This window comes from Echinops telfairi, unplaced genomic scaffold (assembly GCF_000313985.2).
Source record: "Echinops telfairi isolate 266 unplaced genomic scaffold, ASM31398v2 ScPeMD7_3533;HRSCAF=4204_0, whole genome shotgun sequence".
Classification (NCBI taxonomy): domain Eukaryota; kingdom Metazoa; phylum Chordata; class Mammalia; order Afrosoricida; family Tenrecidae; genus Echinops; species Echinops telfairi.
Genome location: NW_022107431.1, coordinates 24,432,343 through 24,442,333, shown reverse-complemented (window position 1 = coordinate 24,442,333; position 9,991 = coordinate 24,432,343). Strand labels below are relative to the sequence as shown.

Below are 9,991 nucleotides of genomic sequence, written 5' to 3'. Positions count from 1 at the left end.
CCAGGATGTGCTCCAGTCTCTCCTCCTCCCCCGTCATCTGCTCCTGTGTGCTCTGGTCAGATATATCCTTCTCCCAAAGCTGCAGATTCAGTGCCATCCTTTGAGATAAATTCTTCTCGGAGGAGACTCTAACTCTTGAAGGGAGTAGAAAGTCTCCTCTTTCTCCTGCAGAGCAGCTGGGGTTTCAAACCGCCAACCTTAGAGTTAGCAGCCGAATGTATAACCATGACACCACTGGGGCACCTCTATGAAAACCGAGATCATGGTTATTATGGGCAGGGTGGGTGGGCGGGGTGGACACAGAGATTGTGTCCAGGAAACATGAAAGGAGCTCCTGCAGTGGCAGGCCCAGCTTTCTTCTGACTAGTGTGGTATGTGCTTGATGATCATTCATGAAGCATATGTCTACTGGTGTGGTTTGCTCTAACTTTTATTTCACTATATGTGTACATATATGATCAGTCCAATCACCAAAGATTTTAAGAGAGGTTATCTCTAGGTAGTTGGATAACTGGCAACAAAACACACAGTTATCTTTGCAATAATTTGTTTAAGATGAAAGGAAAGTTCAGTAGACATTTTGATCAGTGGCTATGGATTATTTCTCCGAGAAAAATGAAAACTTCCATCTTCTAGAAGTGACCATGTTGTGGTAGAAAGACCCAGCTTTGCAACAGGAGGTCAGCCTCATGAGGCTGCCTCAGATACCATTAGTGTCCATTTCCTTCAAGACCAAAAAAAAAAAAGTCATGATAATCATTTCATAAGGTCTTGATGGTTCAATGTGACCGAAGGAAAGTGATTTGTAAAGTTAAGGAATTCTGTGCCAGCATATGACCCACGTTTACTGGGTGATCTCTAAACAGCTGTGTTGTCCTTTTTCCCAGGTGTTTCAGGAAATCTGTGTTGTTGTTGTTGTTGTTGTTGTTAGGTGCCAGCCAGTCCATTCCAGCCCATAGCAACCCTGTGTACCATGGACATATCCAGACAGAAATGTATGGGTGCTTTAAAATAGTGGATCCTTTTTATAGTTTTGATTGACCCTTTCCTTATCACTTCATATATTCATAATAATAGTTACTTCCTCTTGAATAAAAAAGAAGGAAAGCTTATTTCTAGTGTGAAATTCAGCTGAGTCTGATTATATTCATTATGCTAAGTGAGTAGTTCTCTCTCTCTCTCTTTCTTTTTCTTTTTTTTTTCATTTTTACCAAAGCACTGCTCTGGCACCTTAAAATAGAGAAAACTACGTACATTCATTAGATAATCAAATTGACCAGGCATAGATAAAGATCCTGTAACATGTTCGGTGAGAAAATATTCTTAGTTCATTTGTTGGACTCTATCCCACCTAGAAAATTTCAATTGGTTACCCAGAACATAATTCCTAGTTCCTGGGAGATGAATTGCTTTGTACTTTTTCTTTTAATAATGCATAAAGTCTGTGACATCGCTGAATTTGGTACTTTTAGATTAAAACTCTTAGTTGTAGTTCTCTTCTTTCTTAAACAAAAATAATAGAGAAATAAAATTGTGTCATTTCTGTAGGAAAGTATACCAGTATTTTTGTTGTTGTTGTTTTTTAAAATCTTAAATATGGGTGTTTTCAAAACTTCAGATTTTATTTCAGCCTAACTTTTGTAGTGCAAGATAGGTGTTTGGGGACAAAGCAGAGAAAGATTGTTGGCTTTGGTCTTTTTTTCTTAATGGGGAATTGAACTTGCACATTTGAATGAGGTGCCAGTTTTTTGTTTTCCTAAACAAGTGTCTGTTGGACACTCAAATATGACTCAGCTATTAGAGGTGCTATCCTGCCTGAGGCAGGCTGGGTGAGGCATCTTGCCCACCCTGCCTTCCTCTCACCCACCCCACTCGGTTGCTGCACCTGCATCTCCACAAACCTTGACATGCTTTGCAAACTACTGCCATAAAAGACCAAACATGGCGAGATCTACTGCCTGTGCCTGGAGAGCTTAGGCGTGGACAAACCCACTTCCATTGAGTTGATTCTGACTTGGCAACCTTGTGGGCAAGAGGAGCGCTGATTCATAAGGGCTCTGCAGCTGTGACTCTTCCGGAGCGGGCATCGTTAGCTTTACCCCATGGAGTAGCTGGTAGGTTTAAACCACTGACGTCCCAGCAACCCAGCGTACACCCCACTGTGTCCCAGGGTGCCATAGGTATAGAGATAGCTCAAGTACAATTTAGAGCTCATTACTTTATTGACTGACTCGCTATATCCTAACAGTTATGTGTTCACCAAAGACAGAGTCACAAAGGCAGGTTTAGTGATCAACTTCCAAAAATGAGCCAGTGAAAACCTTACAGAGCACAATAGGACATTACTCAATGTGCTGGTTGGAAATGAGCCACGTAAGTGGCAGGGCACTCAAACATCGTGGCCACAACAATGGATGGGTGCGTGTCAATGATCTGGACCCGGCAGCGTGTGGTTCTGTTGCTGTAGGACCATGAGGAGTTGGAGCTGAGTTGACGGCGTCTAGCAAGAATGCGGTTGGACATACGTTAGCGCCTAAAGCATGTTTGTGTTCATGGAGGCCTTCTTGAAAAACATCGTCCTTTTCCCACACATTTTGAAGGCCATCCGGATAGACTTCTCTGAACATGATTATCTGCCTGCGTGACCCCCATTGCCAAAGGTCTGTACAGCCTTTGCCAAGGGCGATGCACCTTTCTGCTTCATTCGCCGTCCCATGGGCAGCATCTATAAAAATGTCTTTCTTCCAACTCTTTCGTGCTGCTTTTTTCCGTGAAAAGGTCTTCAAAACCATCAATGTCTCGTGCCCCAAAGACCCACTGCTGTTGAGTTGATTTGCCTCACGGCGACCAGTTGAACCGAGTACCACTGCTCTCTTGAGTTTTCCAGCAAGACTTGTGATCTTCACAAGAGCAGCCAGCTCATCTTTCTCCTGCAGAGCGGCTGGTGGGTTGGGGCGGCGCCCTTGGGGGTTAGCAGCCCAGCCTCGCCCTCCTGCACCATGTTCGCTAGAGAGTGCTTGCCTGCTTTTCTCCCCCCCAGAACAGCTTCTTCTCGGGGAGAGTCCATGTCCGCACAGCTGCCGGTCATGAGCTTCACTATTCTGCTACTCAAGGAAAGATCTGGCATCGGATGGTGAGACAGGACGATACTATAGATAATTTTTAATGAAGGGAAAATGAAAGAGTTTACGTTTTTAAGAAGTTTGGACTGGTATCTCCTCCTTCAGGCTTAGAGAATTAGGATTTTCCTTAACCGCTATCTCATCTCATCAAAGGTCTTCCTCATTCTCACTGACATTCTGCTTTACCAAGCATGGTGACCTCTGTGGATTGCATGTCCAAACGTAAATGATTACTTGGCTGTATGATTGGGAAAGGTCAAAGAAACAAACCACCTTCTCCACAAACTAGAGTGCCACTGGGGTCCTGCTTTTTCCCCGTTTGTCTGCGGCTTCCTCCTTTCCGGACGAGAATCTTTTCTTCCTTGTGTGTGGAGCCCCCATCGGCTGTGTGGCTCACCTTGCTTTCTTCCCGGTGGCAAAGACATTACAATATCCAGAATACACTGTCCGCACGAGATTTTTAATAGTGCATTACACATGTGTGAGTGATAGGAATCAAGCAATTACAGTTCCAAAACTCATTTTGGTTTTTGGCCCATTGGGTGAATGAGCTAGTTTTGCTATTTTCAACTGAAAATTAAATATGTATATATATCTATATTTATAAATAAAGATATATAGATATATATAATAGCATCATTGCTGAATATATTTCGTGTCTAATCCTGTTGCATTGTGTTTATCGTGTGTGTGCATGTGTGTGTGTATGTGTTGTTAAACAGAAATTATTTCCCAGGTTAGGGGATGGAAGTCTAAATCATGGACTTGGCCCCTCATTGTATTAGTCTGTCTTGGCAGCTGTCTTCCCTCATGTCCACTGCTTCCTTCTCTGTTTGCTTAATTTTGTTCTTAGATCTCAAAAGGAGATTGGCTCAAGACACCAAACCAAAAACCAAGCTCATACCATCGAGTCGATGCCGACTCATAGTGGCCCTATAGGACAGGGTAGAACTGCCCCTGCGAGTTTCTGAAACTGTAACTCTCTCAGGGAGTGGAAAGCCCCATCGTTTCCCCTTGGAGTGACTGGTGGCTTTGAACTGCTGACCCAGTTAGCAGCAGCCCAGTGCTACATGACCAGGGTTCCTTGGCTCAAAACACAGGTTACACTGATATTTCCTGGTGAACATAACAAAGAAAGTCCATTCCAAAATGTGATTATAGCTACTGTCATCCAAACCTATGCCATTGAGTCAGTTCACACTGATATTGGCTCACCCTATAGGACAGAGCCGAACTACTCCTTAGACCAGCGGTTCTCAACCTGTGGGTCGTGACACCTTTGGGGGTGGAATAACCCTCCCACAGGAGTCACCCGATTCATAACAGTAGCAAAATGACAGTGATGAAGTAGCAACAAAAATCATGTTATGGTTGGGTGGGTCACCACCACATGAGGACCTGTCTGAAAGGGTTGCGGCAGGAGGGAGATTCAGAACCGCTGCCTAAGAGTTTCTGAAACTACATCTTCACAGGAGCTTAGAACCCCATCTTTCTCTCGTGGAGCTGCTTGTGGGTGTGGGTTAAGATTGGTAACGCATATTTTTCAAGGACACAATTTAATCGATGACACTTTCTCACCAATAGTGAGAATGCTACTTTTTTTCTACTCTCTGGTTGTAATTTTAAAAAATTTTGCCAGTCTGGTGGTTGTGGATTTACAGCTGGTTTTGTGTGTGTCTGTGTGTGCTGCATTATGTGCATATGGAAACATGTATTAAACCAAATGTGCAGTATTGACGTGGTGAAACGTAGTGTAAGAATCAGCACAGAGCCAGCACACATGTGGTGGAGGCCAAACATATCTCAACTTTTGTGTTGTATTTGACAACCAGCGTGCCCTTCATGGAACTGTCTATCTCTCCTGGGGGAGATGAGCTGATATAGTGGTTAATAGGAAGAAAGTCCTGGCAATCCACTTCCAGGGGAAACAGCCATTAAAACTCTACGGGGCATCGTTCTACTTTGACATAAATATCTAAACATGGGGCCAAACTCAGTGGCAACTAGTTTGGGTTTTCTCATTTAGCATGTCCATTTTTACAGTTTAATCGGTTCTATTATATACCATCTATACGTGTGTATAAGCCGAGTTTTTCAGCACATTTTTAATGCGGTTTTTATGGTAAAATTAGGTGCCTCAGCTGATATTATACTTGAGTATATACGGTGTGTGTATACACACACATATATATGCATATATATTTTTTCATTCAGCATATGCTTTAAAATTCATCCATATTATTAAATCAAACTAATTGGCAGACCAGCAATCAACGTAGGGCCTAGCAATGTATATTGACAAAGTGACAAAGTGGCTGTGACAGTGGACTTAGACCTAACATTTGTGAGGCCGGCGCAGCACCAGGCGGTGTTTGGTTCTGTAGCACAGAGGGTGGTCTCAGGCAGATTGCACTCCGCAGCACCCAACAACAGCAGCGATAGCCTTTGTATCCGAATTGGATTTTAAATATAAAAGGTAAAGGTTAAAGGGAGAGGAAAAAAAACCATGAAAAATCAAGCTTTGGAAATGTAAGACAAAGTAGACTCAGATCAGTGATTATTGGAAGAGATAACAGAATTACATAATGATAACGGGCTCAATTTGTCAAGGGCATACAACTTTCCAAAATACTGATGGAGCCTAGTACTAGAGCCTCAGATTACAAGAGGTACATCTCACAGAGGAGCCCTGATAGTGTGGTGGGGTGCACATTAAGTTGCTAACTACGAGGTCAGTCATTCAGACCAACCAGCTGCTCCACAGGAGAGCATGAGATGATTTGCTCCTGGAAAAATTTGCAGACTCAGAAACCAAAAGAGAGAGTTCTCCTCTGTCCTATAATATCATCACTGTGTCAGGACTGACGTGAGGGTGGTTAGGCTTTGAAATCTAGTAGGATGAAAGACGAGTTGGGCAGAGCTACAAGTATCGCTTGAGACAGGAACCTTACTTTTCTGTAACGAATATATCAAATACAGAGAAATTCAGTTGGCATACAAAGGTCTGAACAACATTTTAAAGCATCTTGGCCCACCAATAGCCAAGTATATGTTCTCTTCCAATATAAAGAGCTCTGGTATAGACCTCATCCATTCTCCCCTGGAGTTAATACCTGGCACTATGATGTTTCTATGTATAATATTACATAATACGAGTATATTACTATGATGCATTTGTCTCATCTAAGAAACCAGTACTGCTACCTTGTCATAAGCTTCACGCTTGACTCAGAGGAGGAAAACCGTCGATCCATACTATTGCTTTAGCTTCTGATTCTTTAATGCGCTATCATGTTTCAGTGGATGAGTAGGCCATAACTTAGTTATCGTTCTCCCCATGACCTTGTCTGCAGTCTTCGTAATGCGTGCTCGTGATTTTCACTGCTTTTCCTTCTCTGCCTTGCCCGTTAAGTGATCTCATTGAGTTGAGTTTTTCAGGGACCTAATTCTCAGGGTTGATAATGTTTGTTTTGTAAGTCACTCTATGATTTGGCTGGAAGGTAACCTCCAGGAGTAGCTTCATGGCCAAATTCAATGGGTATATTAGGGTGATGGTCTCCGGAGTCTGGTGGTGCAGTGACTATGCACTAGGCTGCTAACTAAGGTGAGCAGTTCGAAACCACCAGCCACTCTGCAGGAGAAAGAATGGGCTTTCTACTCCCGAAACAGTTAAGAGACTCAAAGGTAGCACCCTGCCCTACAGCATCATGGTGATCGGTCTGGACTGGATGACAAGGAGTTTGGAGTTTGGGGAATTGTCTCTCATCCAGCAATGTGTTCATATGATACTTTGTTATCCCCCAAAGAAATAAGATGACCCCAAATGCCTGGCTTTTAATGATACCCATTTATATGTGCTTTACTGTCATTATAAATAATTATCTCATTTCATTTTAATTTTTTAAACATTGTAGACCACATCTGGGGAAGATGTCCGAGATTTCACAAAGGTGCTGAAGAACAAGTTCAGGTCAAAGAAATACTTTGCCAAACACCCCCGGCTTGGCTACCTACCAGTCCAGACAGTTCTTGAAGGTGACAACTTAGAGACGTAAGTTTTCATTTAATTTTAAGTCTACTATATATACAACTACCTAAGTGGTCTTTTTAATGATAGGGACTGAAGGGAAATTGTTTAATATATTTTTTAAAGTATTTTGGTCAAGACTCATTTTAAAAGAGGTCACTTGAAGTTGGAATTGGTGTTTACCACATGAACTTATAAATACTATTTTAACTTTTGACACTATTACAACCAAAAGATCAAGTTTAAGCTTGTATGCATTCCTAAACCTTAAGATATGTCTTTATCTTGGCCATCCAATTCCTTCTTAAAATTATTAAAGCAAATTGAAGAATTGTATGCCCTTTCATTCTATTTCTTTTTCATGCCCTGCTGCACCCCCCCCCCAGGTTTTGTACCTTTCCTTTTGCAACTTTGTGATATAAGGTTATTAATGCTAATAATAATTTTAAAATTCAAAAATCTCATAAAAACTTCACATTACATTTCTAATCTTTGCTTCCCTTGAAGATGAAGACAGCAAATTGAGATAGCTTTAAATATGTTTTTAAACTCTATTATTTGAGTTGGAATGAAAGAAAAATAATTTTAAGGAAAAACCCAGAAGGAAACAATGTTAGATTTTCCAAAAGTTATACACTGGGGTCAGAATGGATATGATTTTAAATCTTTGCTGCACTTTTAGAAATGTCAGCGTAAATGTGCCTAAAAGACCGTTTTCTTGTGTTTTAAGCTTGGGGAGCTGATCCTTTATTGCTGGTTGCCCTCAGAGTGCCTGGTCATGTAGTAAAAAGAAGTTCTAGTTAACAAGGGAAAGATTTTCTCCCAAATTCTACACAAGAGAAGTTCCAAGGTGTGGCGTGTGGTGTTTCCTACTTTAGACTGTGGAGAACATAAGAGAAAAAAGACACTGGAGTGTGTACAACTGCTTTGAAGCCAAGCTCTTTTTAACTTTAGAGCTCGTAGATCACTTTGCTTTGTTTATGACAGGTAAATAATTAGAGAACAGTAATATCCTACTGAATTATGACTGCCAGTGTTTCAAAGATGTCAAAACAGAGGGCTAGTCTATGATTTTATTTTATTCCCCCTGGTTCCCCTGCCCCTATAAAACTCTGTGGACCTGGGGTTTCACAAAATGCAATGTGTAAATCCATCTCTTTCACAAGTAGAGCTGCTAAAAAGCAGATCAAATACAGACAAAACATAGTACCCGTTTTCCCGAAAGTAAGACATCCCCCGAAAATAAGACCAACTTATAGTTTTGCCTCTCGCTGAAATATAAGGCACCCCCCGAAATTATGGTCCCCCACAAAAGCTACCTTAACTCTGGACTCTGGACCTTAGCGGTGGGTGCCGCCACGCAGCTTACTGTTGGCTGCAGTGCAGCCAGAGCAGACAGGAGGTGCGAGATCTCTTTTAATAAAACAATAAATGTGTACCATATTCTTCTTCATGGAAAAATAAGATATACCCTGAAAATAAGACCTAGCGCATCTTTGGGAGCAAAAATTAATATAAGACACTGTCTTATCTTTAGGAAAACAGGGTATATACTGTTATTCCTTGATACATAAGATAATCTATGTGCATATAGAAACATACCAATCTTATATGTAAATAGATGTATATATACGTATGTGTGTATATAGATCATATACACAAAAAGAGGATGAGTGAAATTCCAAACTTTCCATAACTATTTTTTATAAAGCTATATAAAAATAAGGAATATGCCTTCCCCATATTTGTTTCCCCTAGCACACTTCAAAATGGATTTGATTGAATCTGTTCAGCTTGAAGAAAGAGATGTAAATCCTTAAAAACCCGGGGGGGGGGGGGGGGGGGGGGGAAGGTAGATTTGGGGCTCTATCTTTGCTCTGGATATAATTTTGTTCTCTTTTCTTCAAAGGGTTGCCCATTTTTATTTGTTTTATTATTTAGTAAAATAGCTAAACCATGCCACACACCTCCTGATAAGCACCAAATCTTACTTTCCCCGGTATCAGATAGTGTTCAGCTGCGGGGTCACTGGCTGCGCGAACGAAGCCTGGAGATCTCTCACAGACTGCCGTAGTCCATGGGCTGATGGAATAGGTTTCAGCTGTGTGATGTGCGTTTTACTCTTTGGATGGCCCATCGCCATTCTGTGTACCTAGTCTGGGTACTTTAGAGAAACAGATCCACAGAAACTCATGTATAAGAGAGAGCTTTAGATAAAGGTTAAGTGCTCATCAAGAAAACATCCCAGAACTGGCCAAGCCCACAAGTCCAACATTAATCCATTAACCTATATGTCCAACACCAATCCACAAAGTCCTCTTCCATCTCACAAAACACATGCAATGATACCAACTGCAGGAGGAAAGCTGGGTCAGTGAACGTATAAACATCTCAGCACTGGCAGGGGTCTAGACACGGGTACTCCACCACCCAGGGCTGCATCGGGGTAGGTCCATGTGGCTTCTCCTCAGGGATGTCTTGAAGGAAATCAGCCTTGCCAGCTGAAGCAGGGAACTGGCTATGGCAACTGCACCATGGTCTGACCATCAGAAAGCAAGAGACCCGAGAACTAGAAAGGCGAGGCTCACAGAGCCATTTACCTCTCTGCCCTTCATGTTCCTTCTCCTTGGGGATGTCTTGCAGGAAGTCAGTCTTGCCAGCTGAAGCAGGAACTGGCTAAGGCAGCTGTACCCTGGTCCCGCCATCAGAAAGCAAGAGACCTGAGAACTAGAAAGGCAAGGCTCACTGAGCCATTTATCCCTTCGCCCTTCAATTAACCCCACATGTGTTTATCGGCCAGGTTGGCACAATAAACTAACTACCTCAAACTCTGATGGAGCAG

General features: G+C 42.1%; 1 protein-coding gene across 1 annotated transcript in view; it reads left to right on the top strand.

Annotated features, from left to right (window-relative positions):
- UTRN (utrophin) overlaps positions 1-9,991 on the top strand; it is a 619,010-nt gene that overhangs the window by 572,408 nt on the left and 36,611 nt on the right. Inside the window, exon 65 of the mRNA XM_045294578.1 lies at positions 7,037-7,173. Coding sequence (XP_045150513.1) covers positions 7,037-7,173 — 137 coding nt within the window. The remainder of the gene's footprint in view (positions 1-7,036; positions 7,174-9,991) is intronic.